This window comes from Lytechinus pictus, chromosome 5 (assembly GCF_037042905.1).
Source record: "Lytechinus pictus isolate F3 Inbred chromosome 5, Lp3.0, whole genome shotgun sequence".
NCBI classification, from domain to species: domain Eukaryota; kingdom Metazoa; phylum Echinodermata; class Echinoidea; order Temnopleuroida; family Toxopneustidae; genus Lytechinus; species Lytechinus pictus.
This window is the reverse complement of record NC_087249.1, coordinates 2,095,618-2,118,837: the sequence shown is the minus strand read 5'-3', so window position 1 is coordinate 2,118,837 and position 23,220 is coordinate 2,095,618. Positions and strand designations below refer to the sequence as shown.

At 35.9% G+C, this 23,220-nt stretch overlaps 1 protein-coding gene across 2 annotated transcripts; it reads right to left on the bottom strand.

Moving 5' to 3' along the window:
• Window positions 1–454: 454 nt before the first annotated feature.
• On the bottom strand, window positions 455–23,202 carry LOC129262591 (junction-mediating and -regulatory protein-like). 2 transcript variants are annotated; one of them, XR_010293580.1, is made up of 10 exons: window positions 23,081–23,202; window positions 16,169–17,087; window positions 14,640–14,812; window positions 13,969–14,134; window positions 13,420–13,616; window positions 12,629–12,715; window positions 11,710–11,805; window positions 9,951–10,452; window positions 5,715–7,103; window positions 455–790 (listed from the first exon to the last, which is right to left on the bottom strand). XR_010293580.1 is itself a non-coding variant. In XM_064099601.1 (9 exons), exons 2-9 carry the CDS (start codon window positions 17,079–17,081, stop codon window positions 6,922–6,924), a joined length of 2,316 nt encoding a protein of 771 aa, XP_063955671.1. In that variant the 5' UTR covers window positions 17,082–17,087; window positions 23,081–23,202; the 3' UTR covers window positions 3,271–6,921. The 2 variants fall into 2 exon arrangements, 1 of the variants encoding a protein (XP_063955671.1); XM_064099601.1 differs by lacking the exon at window positions 455–790 and having other exon boundaries at window positions 3,271–7,103.
• Between the last annotated feature and the right edge of the window lie 18 nt (window positions 23,203–23,220).

Genomic DNA, 23,220 nt, shown 5'->3' with positions numbered 1-23,220 from the left:
ACCTCTCCCCCATGTTTTCTCTAACAAGTACACAAACTCCATTGGTATACCCCATCCTTGTTTCTGTCTTATCTCTGTACTTCCCCTACTGTCCCTTTTTATTACTCTCCCCCTTCTCTCCCCCCCCCCCCTTCTCTCTCTCCCTCCCCCCTCCCCTCTCTCTCCCCCTCCCCCTCTCTCACTCCTTCTCTCTTCTGCCCCTCCCTCAACGAACAAAGTGAAGAGCAGCAGAATTATTTGCCATTATAATGACCACAAGAAGACAGTCGATCATGTGATCAAAGTTTTGCATTCTGTTTTTTTTTTTTTTAAAGGTACTAGTAATATTTGCATAACTAATGTTTTGAGCTGATGGAATTCAAATGGGTTGTAGCATTGTGCCTGTAAACAACAATAGACTAAGTATCAACAAAGTACATAACCTTCAATAACTGAAACAGACAAATTATTGGAATAATGACAATATAAACAATTTCAATATTTATTTCCATATTGACATAAAATCACAAAATATAAATTTATAGATATTAAAGTCATCATGACTAACTTGTGGCAATGTTAAGTATATCTGACCAACAATATACCTCATTAGTAGTAACTATATCCTTTATTATGATAATAATTAAAATATACAATCCCGTCAGAGCATCTGTGCCAATATATACTGCATTAATAACATAGCAGAGTAAAATACATAGTAGTAAATTCCAGATCTTTTATCAGCATCAGTTGTATAGGGGTCTTGGAACCGTTTTGATAGTGGTGGGGGCCGAGTCAAAAGGGGGGGGGGCTTACCATGCAAAAAAATCACAATCAGATGGCAATTTTTAGGTTTTTGTAGTTTTCAAAAAAAAGTGGGGGACTGAAGCCCCCTCCCCCCCCCCCTCCCCGTTTTTGCGGCCCCTGTAAACATGCATGAAACAAAAGCTCCCCTATATTCAATAATTAACCAGAGGCATACCAGAAGCTTACGTATTGCACAAATTTCAGAATCAAGATACTTTAAAGGTTAAAATGAGTAAATATAATGACAGCATTCAAATATATTGTTTTGGAGAATGGAAAACCAAGAAAACAATGAGAGAAAAAACAAAGAAACACCCTGATACCAGTAATAATTTACCAGAGAATATCAAAATCATGTAGGATAAGTCTCCTAGCCACAATATCAATATTAAAGGTCAAGTCCACCCCAGGAAAATGCTGACTTGACTAAATAGACAAAAATCAAACTAGCACAACACTGAAAATTTCATCAAAATCGGATGTAAAATAAGAAAGTTATATTTTAAAGTTTCGATTATTTTTCACAAAACAGTGATATGCACAACTGAGTTACATGCAAATGAGATAGTCGATGATGTCCCTCACTCACTATTTCTTTTGTTTTTTATTGTTTGAATTATACAATATTTCATTTTTTACAAATTTAACAGTAAGGACCAACTTGACTAAACCATATAGTATTAAACAATGCTAATTCCACATGTTCAGGAAGGAATTAACCGTTGTTTCACTTTGCAATGAGGAGAAAATCAAAATATTTCATATTTCATATAATAAAATACAAAAGAAATAGTGAGTGGATGACGTCATCAGTCTCCTCATTTGCATACAGACCAGGATGTGCATATAACTGTTTTGTGAAATTAAGCGAAACTTTAAAATGTCATAACTTTCTTATGTTACATCCGATTTTGATGAAATTTTCAGTGTTATGTTTGTTGGATTTTTATCTTTTTATTCAAATCAACTTTTTGTTGGAGTGGACTTCTCCTTTAATGAGGACAAACTTAGACAGCATTTTAGATTTGACTTTGTCTTGTCACTAGTAAAAACAAAGTAACACTAATAAAGTGATGTCCTACAAAGGTGATAACCTTCACCTATATCAAAGTTCAAACTGTAAAGTTTATTTCTACATTTCCATATTAAAGTCAACAAATTACAACATACACAGAAGTAAAAACAAATACACTACTTAAGAATAGGAAGATTAGGGACTTGTACATTTATATCCATGGAAAATATTTGTTTAATTGGGGGAAAAAACCTGCCACATAATTTTGTTTTAATGTGGTGGGATCAAAAGAAGTAGGTTGTAAACTTAAAATATCGACCCCAATATTAAGAGTATAATGAAATTGTGAGCAAAGAAAGATGAAATACTGTACAAATGAATTTCTTAAGGACATTCCACAGTTAAAATGAAATCCATGTCATTTTCAAAACTTTTTGCAGAGTTACTTTGGCACCTTAATATTCCAAATATGCAAAATTTAACCTGGGTTCATGTGCTTGATTTTTTGCTATCGAGCTTTTAAGCTCACGTATTTGAAAGGTCTGAGAAAATATGCAATGAAAATAATTTTGCATTTTAAATCCCCACGAGATCACAACATCGCGTTGAAACCTCTATTACTCAGACAAAATCAATCTAAATTTCCCCAAATTTTACATTATAGTTCAGAATTATATACTTAATATAGAGAATCCACTCAATTGCAATTCATGTGCTCTTTAAAGAGTAGCATTACATTCAATTTCTAAAACAAGGCGTGAAAGAAGACAAAAACATATCTAAATAAAATTTATTTAACAAATTTAATAAGTTCAATAAATGCTGCATTTTATTTAAAACCCGTGTCATTTTCACCAAATTTCACATGGTTGTAGAGAAAAGTATACTAAAGAGGTGTGAACGTTAAAAATTGGGGGTTCATAATCTTGTTTTCAAAATATCAGCACTTTTGTTGGAGCAAATTTGCTTTTAAAAATACAAAAAAATGTGTCAAATTGCTTCTATCTTCATAAAGAAAAATTCTACACCACTATCCCATTCAATCATACTCTAGGTAATATTCAGCATACTCCACAGCACTGCGAGTAAAGTCTTCTGAAGAGTTAGAAGCATTTAAAAAGTAGGTCTATTGATATTTTCAGCTAATAGCTTCGTAAAATAACACATAAAGATTTTCTGTTGGAGTGCAGATGCTTGGAAAAATAAGCTGATACATGTACCTGTAGCTGATTACTCATCTGTTCACTTATTACGCGCATGGCGTAAAATCATGGGCGAAAATCCCAGGGGGGGGGGACAGGGGGGACGCGTCCCCCTACCCAAAATAGTAGGGGGACACAGTATCAAATGTCCCCCTACTATTTTTGGTCTTTTCTGATGGAAAGAAATACATCATTCAGAATCGAAATAAAACATGTATTTTGGACGAGATGACCTTACTTTTTGGGTGAAAACATTTTTTTTTTTTTGGTTGTCAAATTTTCCAGCCCCGTGTCCCCCCTACCTTTGGGGAGAGATTTACGCTCTTGCGTAAAATATGCGCACGAACATTACTGGTTAACATCCTCAAGATAAAATAATTATAATTTGCCCCTATCAATAACACAAATATTCAGACTGGAAGCCCCCCAACAGAGGCATATATCTGTGAAGAAATTTTAATCTTACCTCAAAATACATTCTTGAAAATGTGTTTTAACCATTTGCAGTAAAATATCATTTGTTGTGCATGCCTATATCAATTGTTAGTCACTAGAAACCAATAAACAAGAAATTACAATGAAGGATTATATCTATCTATACCCCTAAGTTTATCAACAATAAAACCTTGTCGGGGTAAATTGAACAGAACATGAACTTTCTTCAATAAATTTGTATCAAAGCATAATCTTAAAAGCTTGCTTGAAACAAGAAAGTGCTATGCAAACTTTCTGATAGTATACAAATTTTCTTTGGTTTCCCCAAGTTGATAAAAAACAACTGATAGAGCTTATTTTTCTGGTATGAATTGACATATGATGTCATACAAAATTTTGTCAATGGTTTAAAAAGAATAACAATAACCAGCATTTACTACGCTCTCCATAGTTTGCTATTATGATTACAAAAAATAAGCATCAAAGTATATATTTATTACAATAAAATGCATTATAACAAATATAAAGAAAAGAGAAATGACTAATCGGAAAAGAGGGTAAAGTAATTGAAGTTGTAAGTAAAAGTGATATATGAAAACCCTTGAAAGTAGATATAATTGTATATCTTTAAGAGTGAGTGCTACGAGTATCTGATTGGGTGGAAAGACGCACTGAAGAGGACTGTATAATAACTATTATCATTGTAATTACGATATTAAAATTTGTGGAGACAGAACTGATTACATTAACCAAATACCTATAACATAAGAAAATACTTCAAACATGCAGAAAACTTCTGTAAGCCTGAGATCCCACCCCATGGACTTTCTCATTCCCATTTATCAGTCATACTTAATTCCATTCATTACTTGATGCCCTTATAAACACTGCACTATAATAATTGCTTATGAGTATCCAAAGTACCTGTTTAAGATGGTTTTTATCTTGGTAGTTGATCCTTCAAAGTACCTCTGTTGGAATTAAAAGTGGTTGTTATTGTAGCAGATATTCTAATTCTGAGATCATGTAACACCTAATGATTCAACCCACTTGATAAATTTGCTATATTTACCGTTTTGTCCATCCATCAATTGGTCTAATACTCATTATATCCCACATAAATTAAATCATGTATGCTGATTGGTTTAAAGAGCATCATGTGACCAACCGTATTCTCACTATTTTGCGATGATGCTGACAATGAAACGCTCACTGAAGAAAAATTACTATTCTGTGAGGTCACTGATGGAATAGTGCACTATTACATCGTTGACGTCACAGATCATTGACACAGATCACGCAATCTCACGGGCTCATAGATTCAGGAAAAGTAGGTCAGTCAGTGCAGCGTGTTATCTATATTTTTGTTCAGATTTAAAAAAAGAAGAACTACATGTACAAGAACTACATTATCAAGATCTGTTGTCCTAACTTATTAAATGAAGGATAAAAAAAAATCTACCAGGCCTTTATTTCGAAAGTATAGAGGGAATTATTCATCCTCATCGGACAAATAATTTCCACTATACATGTACTTACTCTAAGCCTGGTATATTTGTATACAATGTATAACTGTTATTATTCTAATGCTTAGATGGTCTAATTTAGTACATAAACCTATTTTGCACTTTGTCAAATTAAAGTTAATATCACCCAAAGTTCATCTAATCATATGGGTTTAAACATTCTGATATTAGAAGAAATGGGTATGGCCTAACTAGAAATAAGACAAAATTGTACACATGTTAAATGGCACTTAGAATAAATGGGTAGGAGCATCTGGTTGTAGATGAAATAAGATTAGGCCATGAAACCAAACTAAAAGTAGACAAAACAGGAGTACCCAAAAAAAACCGGATTAATCCTCTTTAGTCATACTGTCTCTTGCACCTTTTGACCAGAAGTTGCATTTTAAGTATATAATGGGTGGAAGAGCCATGGCATAGTGGTTCTGGCTCTCGCCTTGTAATCAGAGGGTCATGTTTTCAAATCCCACCACTGCGAGGCGTTAATCCACACTCCTGCCACGTGATAAAATCGGTACCAGGTTAGATGAGAAAGTCGCGACTAACTTGAATACTCCAGAGGGAATGGAGGATGTGCATACATTGTATGCAGGAAAGACTGATTGAATCCGAAGACCAGGGTAATAAGAAATCTGTAAGCAATTATATACGTACAGTGTATGTCTTGTAATAACCAGATTATTAGATGAGGGCATTATCCAATCGTATACAGGATACCAGATTACACATCATAGTATTTAGGGGATGAGCAAAATGTTATTGTATCTATCCACCACTGCTAATCTAGCATAGTCCTAAGTCACTAAAGGGCAGCCCAGTACAGATGAGCTGAGTGGGATAATAGGCCTGTTCTGAGGGTTCTTTTGTGTCCTTTCATTCAGAGTTTAGAGAGAACTTGCACAGACTGATACAGATGTACGTGGTTGAAGAATTACAAAAGAACTCTTGAATTAAGAAACCCATCCCCATTTAAGCTGACCAAGTCCTCAATGCAGGGCATAATACTGGACAGTCAAGGGTCATCAGGGTTTGGTTGTAAAAAAAAAGAATTAAATGTATAGAATGATCCCATTGGTCAGCACTCTGAACTCCAGTAATGGTCGAACCTTGGGCAAACATTATTGGGGAAAATAAGTGTCATACATTTTAATTTACACTGAATGCTTCTTTTGAGTTTACTTGGATCAACCATGGTTCAATGTTTGGGAGAACTATTGCAATGCATTCATCATTTCAAGAAAGCTTATAATATTTTGAGATCCAATGTGATACCTTTTTTATTTTATATTTATAGGGATGTATCACATTTGGCTACAAATAATATAGGATTAGTAAAGTGCACAAATCCATCTTGTTAGATGCTCAAGGCGCTATATCACCCCGGCTAAGCTTATCTACCTATTCCGGTGTTCACAGCTTTTTGAGGAATTGCTTCATGCCAGTACCCATTTACCTCACCTGGGTTGAGTCTATCCACTAGACCACGACGCCCCCCACGGCTATCCATGTCTTCCCATAGTAAAACCACAACGTTAGATTATGGTTTAAGTTCAAATGGAGATTAGAGGGCCCTTAAGTAAGTTTCTGAGCATGTCAGCTTTCTGCCAATAGCTTGTAAATGGACAATATTAATGACATTAATCATCAGCATTTGTCAGCTTTCTGCCAATAGCTTGTAAATGGACAATATTAATGACATTAATCATCAGCATTTGTAGGCCTAATGGCTACCCTGATGGCACTCAAGCATTCCTTCTACCTAGTGAGTGTTTCAGGAAGCTGTTCATACGAGCAACTTCACAAATGACTGGTGATCCTTTCTGGAGGTACCATGTTATGCACACCAAATTCACATTGGTGTTGATGTCGCTACTAAGAAAGAATCACCAGTCTTTCATTAAGTTGCTGTAACTTACCAACAGCTTATGAATACCAAGATTATATAGCAAGTCTTCTCCTAAAGAAATTCATCATCTGAGTCACATGTGTCAATGGTTTCTACTTGCGATCTAAGTTTACTGATTGCATTGAAGAGATCAGAATTCTCCCAGGCGGTCTGTTTCTGAGACTGACCATCACCCTTGACCTGTCGAAGCTTCACACCCTGACGAATCAGATTTAATGTATCCATCATAGGATCTAGGGACAAATAACAAAAGGAAAATCATAAAAGTCAAGGTCAGATCATTTTAAAGGACAATTTAAAAAAAAACATCCCTAAATTTGCTATGCAAGAAGTTTTGATGCAGAGCCAGTACAATTAAACAAAACATATTAGAAATCTGAGTAAAAAAACCCACTGTACCCATTTCTGACTAGTGCATCGGTATCTTTATATCCATGCAAGAAAATGATTTATGATAATAATCAATAAAGTAAGTCACTGCTACTTCTTAAGACACTCCTAATACATCCTATTTCATCATTTCTCAATTTTTAAAAGTAAAAAAGGGGAAATTCAGAATTAAGAAAAAGTAAATAAAAACTAGATTTTAATTTGTCATACGGACGAATTAGGTGGTCTGTCGTATAGATAAAAAAATATTCAAACAAATATTAGATTGAAAGATAGATAGAGAAACAGACATACATATTCAAACAGATACATATAAGATAGATAATTATATATATAGATAGATGGATGGATGTATGGAGAGATTAACGATAGTTGGTTATATTAATAAAACATAGATAGACAGACAGATATATAGATAAATAGATAGAGAGAGATGAAACAGACAGACAGACAGATAGATTGATATAGAAAGATAGACATATTCAAACAGATGGATATATATTAGATAAATAGATACCCAGACAGACATACATATAGATAGATAGATAGATGGAGACAGGCAGATAGATGGAAAGGTAGATAGACATATTTAAACAGATATATATATATATATATATATATTAGACAGAGAGAGAGAGAGAGAGATAGATAGACAGATAGATATACAATGTAGGTAGATAGACAGACAGACAGACATATGGATAGATATATAGAGTGAGAGAGAGAGATACATATTCAAACAGATAGATATATATTAGACAGAGAGATAGAAAGATAGATATGTCATGTAGGTAGATAGACAGACAGATATATAGATAGAAAGATAGATTTATAACATAGATAGCAGATAGATAGACGGATATGATTAGATAGATAGCCAGACAGACATACATATAGATAGATAGATAGATAGATAGACAGACAGATAGAAAGATAGATTTATAACATAGATAGCGGATATATAGACGGATATGATTAGATAGATATAATATGAAAAAAGTAATTATAATCTGTTTATTTTGCAATATTTTAACTATTATTTATTAGAATTCTTATAATTGATTGTGAGATAGTAAAAAAAAAAAATAATGTTCACCCTCGGACTCGAACCCCTGCCCACATGATTGAATGAGAAGCAAGTCTGACGCCTAACCGATTGAGCTAGAATATTTCCCACAGACTTTACACGTATGCAAAATACGAGAATCTCAAATCCAATTTTGCAAGTGAAATACGGGCATGATCCCAGCATCTGATCGAAAAATGGAGGTAACACTTCCGAAAGCTTAGAATCTCAGCTACAATATACTAAAAGCTCAGAGATAACTGACAAGAAAAAATGGAGATATGGCTCATGAAATAAAGGAATGTAGAATCTAGTTTTGAGAAAAAGTCATGTCCTATAGAGATTACACGCAAAATGAGTAAAAATTACATGCCTTTATTATTTACAATTTTTGAGGATGATCCGTTTATTAAAATGAAAAATAAAGGCAAAAACTCAGAAAGAGTAAGATCAAAGCTACAACATATCCAAAATTGGGCGAAAATTGACCAATATTCACGGAGTTAGAGCCAAATTTGCATAATTATAATGACGTCATAACACGCAAAATGGATATTTTGACTTCCCACGCCATTTTGATGATGTCATAATATACGTTAGGGTCCAATGAGACATGAAATCATATGTATGATTCATATTCTATCGAAATATGAAAAAAAAATTGGGGGTCCCCGTTCGTTCTGAAGAGCTACAGTAAATTTTTAATAGGCATGTTTTTGCCTATATAGAGCCTATGGAAAGAGCTCGCGCGCACGCATGCTGCAAAGTTTAATGGGTGCTCATTCCCTCATTAATGATCGTAGAGAGCTGATCGAGGTATCAATTTGATCAGAATTATATCAATAATAGATACGCATAGAAAAAACAACGAATTTATGCTGCGTAACGCCGTTACGTACGAAAATGCGCGCGCAAAATCTTGAAATGCTTAAAATGACCTGAAACGTACCCAAAAATTGTTATAAGCCATTTGGAGAATTTTTTTTAGCTTTGACGCGCGCGTCATGACCTTTACATAACCTTTGAGGACATTGACAGACGACCTTTGACCTAAAGTTTATTTCATGTAAATATGATTAATTACTAATGATCCGTTATGTTGATATGATCAAATTAAGAATTTTACAAAATGGCGCGTAGATGACGTCATCATGACCAGATGACCTTGAAAAGCTTAGTATGCCATCTCTATGATAGACTATATATGACAGAATAATCAGCTAAATTGATTCTGCCAATTCTGAGAAAAGTTGGCGACAAATATAGGTGCTAAAAATAAAGAAATAAAGAAAATTCTGACGAAATTAAGAGGTGATCTGTCAATGACAGACCACCTAATAAGTAAATCATTAGTTGCCAAAAGTACATTCTGACATTCAAATAACATGTTGTCCCAAATATACTTAGAATTATATGAGATGTACATGTACTTGAATTCAAGGGCAAGTTTGTATAATGGAGAGTTTGAATGATTGTTTGTATTCAAATTTTACAAGGAAGAATTAAAATGAAATTTACGAAATTTGACAGTCATAAGGTCAAGATGAGCATTTCAAATGTTAGATGTTTAATTGAGAAGTAGGCACTGACAAATCCATGTTACAAAATAAGACCTGAAATTTACCTTTATTTGGTTTATGTGCAGCACCTCCGTCAGTATCTGTTCTCTTTTGAAGTCTCTGTCTTGCTGTAAGTATACTTCCTAAATCAATACCGGATGAAGGAGCAGTCTCTCTCTTCACCTTCACACCTTTAACACCTGTCTTGGGAGCCACACCCAGCTGTGAGCCTGGTGGTGGTGGTGGTGGTGGGGGTGGGGCAGGAGCAACGGGTGGTGGTGGAGGAGGCGGTGGTGGTGGTGGTGGTGGAGCATTCACTGGAGGACCGGTAGGAGGGGGGCAAGGAGGAGGCGGGGGTGCATATTTGGAAGTTCCTGGTGACTTTGATCGGGAGTTCTTTGCAGCAGTGGGTGAGGAGCCCGGCTTGGATGATTTCACTCGTGACCCAAGTTTGGATTTTGACATTCTGGAATCTGTAGAAACTGATGATTTACTTCTGGGTTTGGTTTTGTCTTCTTTATGTTTATTGCATTGGTGGGGCTTGATCATCTTTGGACTTGGGTATTTCTGTTTTAAAAAATGAAGAGAAACAGAAAAAAGAAATTATGGAAACAAAAATTATGGCTCTCTGGCAAACTTCACATGTGTACTTTATCATTATATACAAACAAATCTGTAATACGGAAGTACGGATGTAATACATGTAGGAGGATATCAAGTCCATAATATTGCAATTTAAAGTACGGTATTAGTATTGATTTAAATTGACCATCATAACACATTAATGTCTATCAAACAAAATCTTGTCAGATGAGAATTATCAAGCCTGAAAAAATTGCAAGGGAGATGAATCTGACGAATTTGAGAGAAATTAAATCAATAAATTTCCTGTGATTCATTTTATAATAAATGATCACAAATATAAAAGCTATGCACCATAATTAAACACAAAGTGTACTATCCAACAAACTTCAATTAATACAATGGCTACAGGATCTTATGAAATATCTACAGTTGAGGCCAGAAGTTTTATACACCCTGGAAATTCAAAGAAAAGTTGACACTTGCCAAACATAAAATTAAATGTATCTTATTAAACATTCGTACTATCATGATAAATTTGATATCAAACAAATTAGTATGTCATGCCCCTTCATCACATTGCTTTGTCATCAGGAGCTGACAGATATTTAGGTGTCATTTTCCCCCTAAAAGTTGACAAAATCATTTCATATTTGTGCTAGTTACTTCTCAACACAAACATTTCAGATTACACTGTTTTGTTCAGTGGTGACATATAATGATAGAAAATGTAATATAAATCATGGATTTGACATTTATATATTTCTATGAAACGATGTTTAAAAATATAATAACAAACAATAGAATACATTTGGCACGATTATCACTTTTTTTCTTCAAAGAAAATTCTACCTGAAATATACTTTAATCCCAACAGCATCTCAATCATGTGAAAGAGCTTTCATTTGATACCAAATTCGTAATGGTAGTTTTTATATTTCTAAAGATATTAAAATTTTACAATATTTGGCAAGTGAGGAAATTCCACTGAATTCCATGGGTGTATGTAAACTTTTGGCCTCAACTGTATAAACAATTATTACTTTAGGTAGCATGAGTTTTATTAATAATATTGGCAATATCTAAAGTAATTCAAACCATTGCTTGGCATTATCAGATTCAATCATTTTCCTATGTGCTACAATTGCATGTATGAATATACAAAAAGGTTTTTCAACAAAGTTTGTTCAATGAAGAAAGCCTCATATTTTTCCAGATTAAGTCAAAAGTTTGGAATGTTACCATATTATAATTCTTTAATCTTTCTAGTGTCTTCTGTCTCTCAGTATTGAAGAAATCTTTTTTCTTCTGTTCACTCGCTGCATGTTGTTCACGTTTCTGTAAGATAAATGAATAAAGTCATCTCTGTAATTTTGATTTAACATCACCTGTGTATTCTTTAGCTCTCCCGAGATTACTTTACACCAAATTTGATTAGCATTTTTGGTCATAAGAGAAAAGCTCTCAACTAAATTATGCACAGTCTTAAGTAAATATCTGCAACACAAAACACTTTTAAAAACATGTGGAGCAAATTGCGATGCAATACCAGGGAAATAATTCACTGCCCTCCATGTATCCCTTTCTCTAAATGCAAACAAATACTAATGCAATAATCTTTTAACACATGCAGCAGGGCACCTTAACAAAAGCCAGAGCTGTGTCCAGATTTCCATCTCAATTCTCATCTACCAATTTAATTTTGGCTGCAGAGTGGTGTGTATTGTGGTCAATACTTGCAGATTCAAATTAAAGGCTATTAAAAGACTGTTCAAGCAAACTCTTGATACATTCAAGGGCCATTTCATAAAGTGTTTGCAAGTTACGCATGATTTCATGCAATTAGTGACATTTGAGCTAAATGATCACTATGTATCTGACTGAGCACCCAAGAACATGTTACAGATGTGTGCAACTTATGAACAGCTCTTTTGGCAAAAAACATGTACAAAGGAACGTTTTCACTAAAAGCCCGAGGTGGATATTAGGGGAAACCTGGGATGGACTTCTAGTCCTAGATGACAACTGTGGGAGATTTCCTCGCATGTTGGGTCTTTTGCACTCTTGCAAGAGACTATACCAGGGCTTGCTCAAATTGATGATCATAACATTGGATTGTATTGTACTGAGCAAAAGAGATATAAAAAGCTTTCTTACTTACCATTTGGATCTTATGATGTATCTCATAGCCTTCCTCTTTCTTCCTAATACTGGCACCTTTTTCACTGTTTTGGTTCTTACAAATTTGCTGCAATAAAAGATGACAATTGTACAAGAAACAAATGTTCAAATAAATCAAATGATAATTTCATGTTTTAATTTATGAGATTTATTTAGGTTCTGAATTTATTTTCACTACTTCACAATTTTCGGTATGATTACTGAATGTGTTATTCTAAAACCAAATCAGTATTTAGGGTTTAAATTTTCTGCTACATCAGGTTAACCTACTTTAATATGTTTGTGTTGTTTATCACTGTCACTGATTCTAACATCAATGGTTGTTTGGGATTTCCCTGCCCCGGGCATGAAAAATTATTCCAATCTAATTAGCATGAGTCACACTGGCTTTTTTTATAAGATATAAATAATTTATATGTGGATTTCATATTTTTGTCTTTTGAGAAGGGAATTAATAAAAAAAAAGTCAGCAAATAAAAAAATATTAATGAAATAACACCTTAAAGTTCATTTTGACACATAATTTCAAAAAAAGCTATTGACAAAGATATATCTCTTAAAATCCTGCCTTTATATTAATTTTCTCCATGCTAAAGTATATGCATATTAATACACCTAGAACCTCTATGTGAAAATTGAAGAACAAAAAAAATTTGGTAGACCTGCACGATTCAGTTTAATAATGGATCGCATTTACCACCTTGACCTAGATACAATTCCCAGCTCATTAAAAGATGTTGAAAATACAAGACATTCCTAATCAGATCTTACCCTGTTATTTCTAAGTTGAGCTTTCCTCTTGTTGATGCGTGCAAGCCTTGCTCTCAAAACCTTTGACCTTGCATACTTCTCCTCCAACGTCCTACTCTCCTCCTCTCTGATTGGCCCCTCCTCCTCCGCATCAACGTCTAATTCCAGGTCCTCCATATTCTCAACAGCATCATAGAACATCACGTTATCCTCCGTTTCTGTTATCAGGAGGAAAAAATACAAATATATTATTATGTGCTCACAAGCATTCATACACTCTGAATTTTTCTATTTAGCTAGATGTACATGTAGGTATTCTAAAGTAAATATGGCTTTACAGGTTTAGGTTCGATTCATCATTTGTCTTTGGATTATATCTATATGTAACATAATCTAACTATAATTTACAAGTCAAGTTACTCTTATCGAAAGTTAAATCATAATTTGTAATTACTCCTGGGTGAGTCGATATATCTAACTTTAATTGCATTTGTGTGTAATGCATGGGGATACTACCATTTATACAGCAAAACATTCTAAGTAGGTGGAATATGAATAAAGAATTTTTACCCTGGATTTCTGTTTGGAGTTGTTTGAGTTGTCTGCTGCATTGAGATTCCTGATCTTGTAGAATACTAAGCTGTGTATCAAAGAGTTTCATCTGGAGATCAAAGGCTTTTCTTTGTAACCTTTCAAACTCCTGTTGAAATCCTGCACCTTCATCTAAACATGCCAGCTACAATAAAAATAAAATACAAGGGTAAAGGCATTTGGTCAAACTGGGATTAGAATCTTAATATTTGAATAATTCATTTTTACATTGGATGACTAATAATGCCTCTGCTTTTTTATTCATTATTTATTCTGTTCAAACGAGCCTTGCAATCTATGGATTGGTAGGTAGTGACTCTCCACTCTAAAGTACAAACAAGTGGCATTTTCACAGGCTGCTTTGATTAACCCAAATCACAGAGCACTAAGGGTGAAATAGAATATTTGTAATTCTGTATAGTAGCAAAGTAGGGAGCGTACACAGAAGTGTCAAGTGCTCAAGACTATGAGGTACATGTACAATCTTGACAGGGACATTGAAGCAGATTTGATCACATCATTCCATTTCAATTTCAATATTAGTATTAGTAATCAATAGTTATATACTGTATACCCAAGGCACTGGTTGATTACAAGCATCAATTGGCATTCAATATTTCCTACTAACAAACAAACTAATGATTGCTTACATCTTGCTTAATCTTGCCCAGTTCATGCTTGTATTTATCTCTCTTTGCTTGAAGAAGCTGTAGCGAGTCTTGTGAGAGAGTCTGCTGTAGGCTGGCTAGACGCTCCTCTCCTCCCATCTCCCATGATGCATTGCCAAATTTCTTACTGTCCATTTCCATCTGAGTGACGACAGCTGGTTTAAGTGGAGTTTGAAAACATGAAAACAATAATGAGCGATTTTCATAGTATTATTTTATCACTGAAATGATCAACAAGAGTGTCGCTAAGGCGAGCACATAATTCGCCCGCCGGTAACGTGGAAAATGGAGTTATTGGTCAAGCAAGAAAAGTGGAAGGTGGTGACTTGACCTTTGACCTTTTGACCTATATATTAATATGCTTCCTGGGATCCATGCTAGTATCATACAAACCAAATTGTATGAGCCTAGGTTAAGTTAAACTAAAGTTTACAAGGACTTCAGAAGAATGAAAATGTGCTAAACATTAGGCTTATTGTGTAAAAATACCATCCCAAAAGTTTCAAAGTATTATATCTACAGGAACAATTTTAAAACCTTGGAGATGTAAACCAAAGTTTGAAACTAATTGGGGGTTGGTTTCAATGACTGTGTATACAGCGAATCTGTGCACCACAACACATTTAATACTCTAGATGAACACAGCATGACCTACCTATACAGTGTGTACAAGGTATAGATCTACACTGAATGTACAGTGCAGCTAATAATAGTGTGTGTATATAGGAGATACACACAACAGAAGGCAGTCAACACAGCCAACAGACTTTTGGAGAAAACTGGTCATAAGCTGAACCTGTCTACTAGACGGCTCTCAAAATCAGGCTAATAAATTGCTACTTGTATCTAAATCAAGAGTTTTTCATCCTATATTGTGGTCTGTTCGAGTATTTTAGGACAAATACAGGCACTCATGCATGTTTCATCTCAGTTTGACGATATTTTACATCAGCTGCTCACAAAGTTAAACAATCCCTTTAAACTAAAGTTATCGCGTTTACAAGGGTAAGATGAACACACATTGATTACTGTGACTTTGACCTTTGACCTCAAAATCAATAGGCTTCCTGGGATCCATGCACGTATCATACACACCTAATTATATGAGCCTAGGTTAAGTTAAACTGAAGTTATCGCATTTACAAAGAAAAGTTAACGGACAGACGGACACCGAGCGTGATACCACGTCTTGTGGGACAGGCATATAAAAAGTGATTGAATGTACACGCTTCTTAAAGACAATGAAAAGGATTGTTAAGTAATTAGTATTAAAGTCCATCATCATTGTACTTGAATTCAATGACAATAATTTACAAAACAATGGTCCTTAAATGGCAGGCATGAATTTAGTACCATTTGACGAAAAATTGTAACTTTTTTTTATGGGCAGTCATTTCAGAGTAAAATTAATGTGAATTTACTTGCATAAACCCCTCAAAACCTGGGTTACATAAGTCAAGACAGCTTTTGCGAATTTTGACCTATATTTTCTAATCTGCTTTTAGATTTACCTTTTGTCGTTTTCATACACTCTTCAAAATAGTTTATCCTCAGCTTGTTGATGGCATCAATTGATTCCACATAATGCTCCTGCCATTCACTGTACTCCATGGTACATCTTTCTCTTCCCTGCGTACTCATAGACTCATCCTCCAGTCTCTCTTGTAAATTCAGTAAATGATCAAAAGCTAGTTCCCTAAGGTCTAGATAAGGTTGAAGGTAGAGATTGAACAGTTCAGCCTGAGCTGATGCAAGGTCACTTAGAATCCCATCCTCCTTCTCATAGACATCCATCATGTCCTTCATTTTCTTCACTGAAGAGTGCTTCTTGTGCGACGTTGCAAGCTGCTCCTCCCACTTGGCGACGTCAGCTTCATAAGCATCTTGCTTCAATTTACCATAGCTCTCCACATAGCCCTCAATACCAACATGAGAGTTGAAGAGGGTATCAATCACAAGTTTCTTCCCGGCGACTTCAGTTGCGGTTCCAAGGTATCTCACCAGCTGTTGGTCTAAGTCATCAGGAATATCAATATTGTACACCCAGCTCCAGATGCCACGGGGGTCAAAGGGTAAAGATGGAGGATAGTCAGAAAGCTCAGGTTTAACAAGGCACATCTGTTCATGGGCATACTGCAATTCTTGAATGGACATGAGGGTTGTCCAACCTTCTTTGGTTCCGTTCTGCGAAGGTCTACCCTTGGGGTCACCAGGTTGAGGAGTACATGTTTTTTTCCCTGGAGCTCCAACATTGAGGGTTCTTCGTATCACTCGTTGCTCCTCTTCATGGCAGACAATGGCAACCTTGTGAAGCTGTTCGTTCCATGCTACCTTGAAACAAAGACGTGACGTCTTAGCTTCAGAGGTTTGGAATGGATCTGGTTGGATAGCTACCCAATCTTCTGAACTGATTTGTCTCTCCATGATACTCTGTAATAATAATGAAAATAAAAATAATTAGACAATTTATAGGGCACAGGTAATAAGAATCCTGGAAGCGCTGAAAGACTTGTGACAAATTTCCCCACCTTTTGTGGAAAGCCTTCAATCTCATTTTGAGCGCATGCGTGTTTAATTTTCTTATATCCGCCTCTATAGTGATATGATGACTTCGATGGCGATTTATATAGGTCAACTACTTGTATGTCGCATCGAGCTAGCGGAGGCGTCGTATGCCTAGCTAGGTCCTATAGGCCAGCCCAGCAGTCCAGAAGAGGCTTGGTACAAGAAATTCTCTATTAAGATGCTTCCTTGTTGCATCTTCCCATTATCTGCACTGAAGAGTACCTACATCCAGTCCTGGAACCAGACATGGTTGGCATTTCAGCAAGTGGGTATTCAATGTTTATCATTTTATTTAAATGTAGTGAGGCACTGCATAATTTTCCCTTTTCATAATGCCTTTGGATATATGTTAAAAAATATTCTTATTAGTATGCACCAGATCACACAATTTCACCTTGAAAAATGAAAAAGCTCCACACCGTGGGAGAGGTGGTCGCCCCCCTCCCCCACTCCCTCGATTCGCTCAGTTGGGCTTGGTCACTTTACTCCCTTGCGCTTAGCTTCTCGTAAAATCTCACTCTCAACAATTATCAAATGTTGGCAGCCCTGATAAACTGTAGTGTTAAATTCATGGTAATTCCACATGTTCAGGGAGGAATAAAATTTTGTTTCACATGACAATGAGGAGAAAATTTGACTTTTTCATATTTACAAAATACGAAAGAAATAGTGAGTGGGTGACATTTCTCGATACAACATGCAATCGTTGGCAAAGAGCCGGGTTGCAGATGAGACTTGTTGGGGAAGATCATTAACATACAGCAAAAAGAGTGTGGGGCCGTGGACAGTCCCCTGGGGGACGCCCGATGCAAGATACATGCTTTAGATGTTACGCCTTCAAGAACTAGCACATATGTCACTAGTAAGAGGTTAGTATGCTGGAGCTGGATCTAGCATAGCGACCAAGTCAGAAAGTAAAATAGTCAGAGACTGAAATTGAAAAAAAAGCTCAACTTTGCATCTGTCTGCTGGCAATGGCTCAAAAAGATCTATGGCAAGTTCCCACAAGTCTGCATGTGCAGTCCCCCTTGTCTACGCACACGCATATCTGCGCGATTCTAGTAAGTTGTTAGTTGTAACACATAGACAGATATTCATTTAAAAATCTGACTCATAATTAATGGTGGAAAAATAATGAATTTTGGGCATTTCAATGCGACGGCCTCAAATGCAGCCTTTCTCATCAAATTACCCAAATCATGTGCAAAGTGAATGGGTGCGCAGACATGCAGGGGTTCCATTTTTTTTTCCAATCTGAAAAAGACTGACCGAGGTTTTTTCCAAGAAAATCCTATACTGTATTTCTTTCAAATTTGTATGAGATACTTGATACACTTACTCATAATAATATAAGGAACATTATTCACTGAAATATTTTGTGAAATAAAAGAGAAATTCATGTTAATTCTTAACTCAAATCGTTAAATGCGCAGACTTGGGGACCACCATCATACCATCTACTCTGGTAAACAATTTCAGTGTCACTCGGCTCACACAGTCACAGAAACTTAAGTCACATAATCTCTCTACCCTCTAAATGTAGTTAACCCAGAGAGCTCCGGCCCGCTTCGCGCGCCTGGATTACCTTAACATGCTTTTAATAATTAACAAGTTCTAACTAACTTTAATTTAGTTGTTACAATTACAACTACGACAATAAAAGTAAATAATCACAAAGACTGAAAACGACTGAAAAAAGATGGAAGATTATTAGATCTATTAACCTCAACTCAAGTCAAGTGATGTTCTAACCCAGGGAGCCCAGTAGTCGACTGTGCAAAGGAGAGGTATCGCGACAGAACTTTTCGTTTCTTAAAGGTTCCAGTCTGTGTCTCGATGTCAGGATTTGTGTGTCACGAAGTTCATCCATATAATCGTGGTACATGTAAGTGCATAATTTCCGTTTCCACTTTTATTAAGATTACTATTTGAGACCCCAATCTACCCCAGGGGCCTGTTGCATGAGATGGTCTTTGGTAATACCGCTCTACATAAGAACGAGATATCGCTCAACTGTTTCACAAAGCCGATTTGGGCGATGCAAAGAATGATCCTTGGAAAGACACCTCCAGACATGTCCTACGTAGGCATGATCTTCTTTGCACACCGCCCGCCACCGTCAGCATTGAGAGAATATGCGTTTATGGCAAGCCACACTGACATATCACCTTTAAACATTTTTTTTTTGGGGGGGGTCATTCGAGTGCACTCTGATGCATTTTATCTGGGATGGCGCCAAGTTATTTTTTATATGGGGGGGATAATTTCAGGGGCCCGTCTTACAAAGACTTGCGATTGATCCGATCAATCACAACTATGGAAAGCCAGCAAAGTCAACATATAAAATGCATGTTTGCTCAAATTTTTTTTATAGATGAATGTATATCCATAAATTCATTGAATTCTAGATAATTCGATGTGTTCTTTGTTTACAAAGGACATTTTGCAAATTTCCTGTAGAAAAAATTATGACACTGATGGATTTTCATAGAGTTAAGATTGATTGAAACAATTGTAACTCTTTGTAAGACGGGGCCCAGATCATCTTGCATGGCAAGACGACCCAAAACGGGTGTCACTTTAACTTCTCCGGGGTCAATCTAGGCCCAAATAATTTTTTTTAGTATGTTTTCTTTTATTCTCCCTCCTGTCTTTTCCCCACCCCCTTTCCAGTTTTTTTTTTAAATTAAACTTGAAGTTGAAATATCGAAATGAGCGGCAGCCTCTCATTAGATAAACAACATGAAAACTATTTTTTTTTTAAAGAGATCATTATGAATGGTAAAAAACGTGTTTATAACGTTCAACGAAAAAAAGACAGCACGATACAAAACTAAGATGTTACTAAACATGCTTAATCATTTATTTATTTTTATTTCATTTTCATAATGACAATCACTAGCGTACCTACGGGGGGGGGGGGGGGCAGAGGGGGCACTCTGCCCCCTGACGAGCAACCATGACCCATACAAAAGACATATACCTGCCCCCCCTGACGAGCTTAAAAGACCTTTTTTGCCCCCTCCCCTGACGAACTTGAAGACCTTTAATGCCCCCCCTGAAGAGCCTGAAGACCTTTTTTTTTTTTTTTTTTTTTTTTTTGCTTGTCAAATTTTTTGGCGGCCGATTTTGCCCCCCCTGTGGAAAATCCTAGGTACGCCACTGATGACAATTATTATTATTTTTTGCCGAGATTAATTTTAATTAATGAAAATTAATTGATGGATTTGTGCTAACTTGAGATGATGAATGAAACAAAAAAAATCTGCAGTGACTTAACAAAATAGCTAATTGAATTTAATATATAGATTAGGCCTAATAGCTTACGAATCCATCACAATCATTATAAATGAGGATAAGTTTGTTGTATCAATAAAAGAAAAGATTATGAAAAGTCCATACGAAGAGGCGCATTTTAAATCGTAGGGTAGGACCTATCGGCCCCTATGTCATGTTAAAGCAATAATGTAGTCTCGACTCCTTAACTTTGAAATGTTGAACATAATATTCTTAAAGCTTATATTCTTATATAAACTTCCATAAAGTTAATACTAAATAGGTTCATTATTGCGGACTGAAATAATCGCTAGAGGGTATTCATTTGTCTCGCAATCTACTATGGTCAACAAGGAAATTTGTGATCATAAAGTTATCAACTTTAAATATGACCAACGTTTATGATAGTTGTCATTTTTAGCATTGTTTCTGAAAATTGTATTTTTTCCATTGCGGATTGATTTCACACATTTTTCTATGTTTTATTATTGCAAAGCACTACTTTACCCACTTGGACATGTTTGCAGCAATTTTCATATTTTGCTTGTCTTCGATTACTCATCATGCAAAGGTATTTCTTGCGTGATATCTGACAAATAAGATAAATAAGATTTTTCACAAGCAGCCTCTCATATTTTCCTTTTTAGTCTCAAACAATCAGACACATTGATTTTGTTTACTCCATTCAAACCCTATTTTTACCTCAACAAATAACATTTAACGCATAATTTGCAAAATCATCATTATAAATAAGTATTCTATAAAAAAATCAGAATATTGAATTAATACAATGTCAAAATTGCTTAGTTAATTCAATTTTTATGTTGGTCAAGGGTCTCTTTCGTTGAAATATCAATGAAAGGTGTCTCTAAAAGGACACCGTGTTCTAAATAAGAGAAATATAAATGAAAATTTTGCAATTTTATCCAGTTTGTTTGTGAATCTTTAAAGTTTTTTCTCCTTTTACCTCATAAAGTAAGCTCCATACATCAATTCTACAATCAGTAATAATTAAAACATTATTTGATCTCCATTTATTGAAATATATGATTTTATGAAAAGTTGTCATTCCGAAATAAAAGGTTCAGGTGACGATGAAGACTAAATATTTTTCCGATACTATAATCGATATCAAACGATGTCGCGGACTTGGAAGACAAAATTACCTCCGTGAAACGGTAAGCGCTGATTTGTCGCCAATCTTCCTATCTCGGAAGAATGGTCCTAGGACGTTCCTACGGCTACGTATCGCTCATCTCGTCATGCAACAGACCCCAGTGTCTCCCTCGTTTTGCACGGTCAACTCCTGGGCTCCGGCCCACGAAGCGGGCCAGAGCTCCCTGGGTTACCGGTTAGTCATGTTCGTGCAGGCTCCACTCCCCGCTCAGGGGCCGATTGCACGAAAGGGTCTTTCCAAGGACCATCTTTCGTGTCGCCCATATTTTATGATGCGCTGTATGCGGGATTTTACTGAAATGTACTATGATAAACAAATAAAATTTGTTAGCTAGCATTTTAATCGATTTGTATACAAATTACAATTTCCTGATATATCACATCATTTTATAAACAAAGATTTTGTTTACTTTAACAGATGAATAAAATATGTTTGCAGGTAATTTATTTAAAATGTGTTTCACATGGCGCATCATAATAAATGGGCGACACGAAAGACGGTCCTTGGAAAGACCCTTTCATGCAACCCCGGGGGGGCCACTTACATTGACGAGTGGATACCATGCGCGACCAAAAAAACACGTAAAAAGGATGTCCTTTTCACGATAGGGCACGTTACGTACGTAACGTGATAAGGGTGTCAAAAACACAAAAATAATGAAAAAAGGGTGTCTATTTCGCTAGTAAAATTACGTGTTTAGGGTCGAATTTGCGGGAATGATAAAACAAAATTAAAATGTTTTATAAAGCCTTAAAGGATGTCCATTTTGCCCCAACACTTCGTGTTTAGAGTCCGATTTGCGCGAGGTGTAGAAGATGGGGTCGTACTATACCAAATAAGGTAAAGCCGACGACCGAAGGACCCGTAACAATAAAACATTCCTGTACTTGTTCAGGGGATCATATATCAAGGAATATTTGCCAAGAGTCAGGGCCAAGAGTATATCGTTTTGTTTCCAATACTTGTTAAGGGTAGGGTTTCACACGCCAATACTTATGTTAAGGGCTGCATTTTCAGAATATGGAAATTACGTGTTTAGGGTGCTTTTTCGAGACCCCATGGTCGCGCATGGTATCCACTCGTGAATGGAAGTGGCCCCCCCGGGCATGCAACAGACCCCAGCTCACTCACTGTCACACAACTTCACAAACAAAAACATGCGAGGCGAGGCTCCCCGCTAGTAATACTAGTACCGTACTAGTAGTAGTACACAGTCACTAGACTACGCCTACGCCACGGCCGGCTTCTACGCTACAGACGTACAGTACAAAGCGTAGTGTATCGGTAGTGAAGTGGAGTGGAGCCTGCACGAACACCAGTGGAGGTAATTGTGGGCAATTGTGGATAAGATTTAAGAAAATGAGATCAAATATTGGTTACATTACAACAAAAATGAAATTACAACCTGAACTGAGGCCTGAGGCTGAGCTTCAGCTTCGACTAGCTCGAGCAATGTAAATAATCATGACGTCATCTCCCCTTTAAAGCCTTGAAGACTGTGCTCTTATCTCTATACCGCGTGCCGTTAGTTAGTTCCGGTAACGT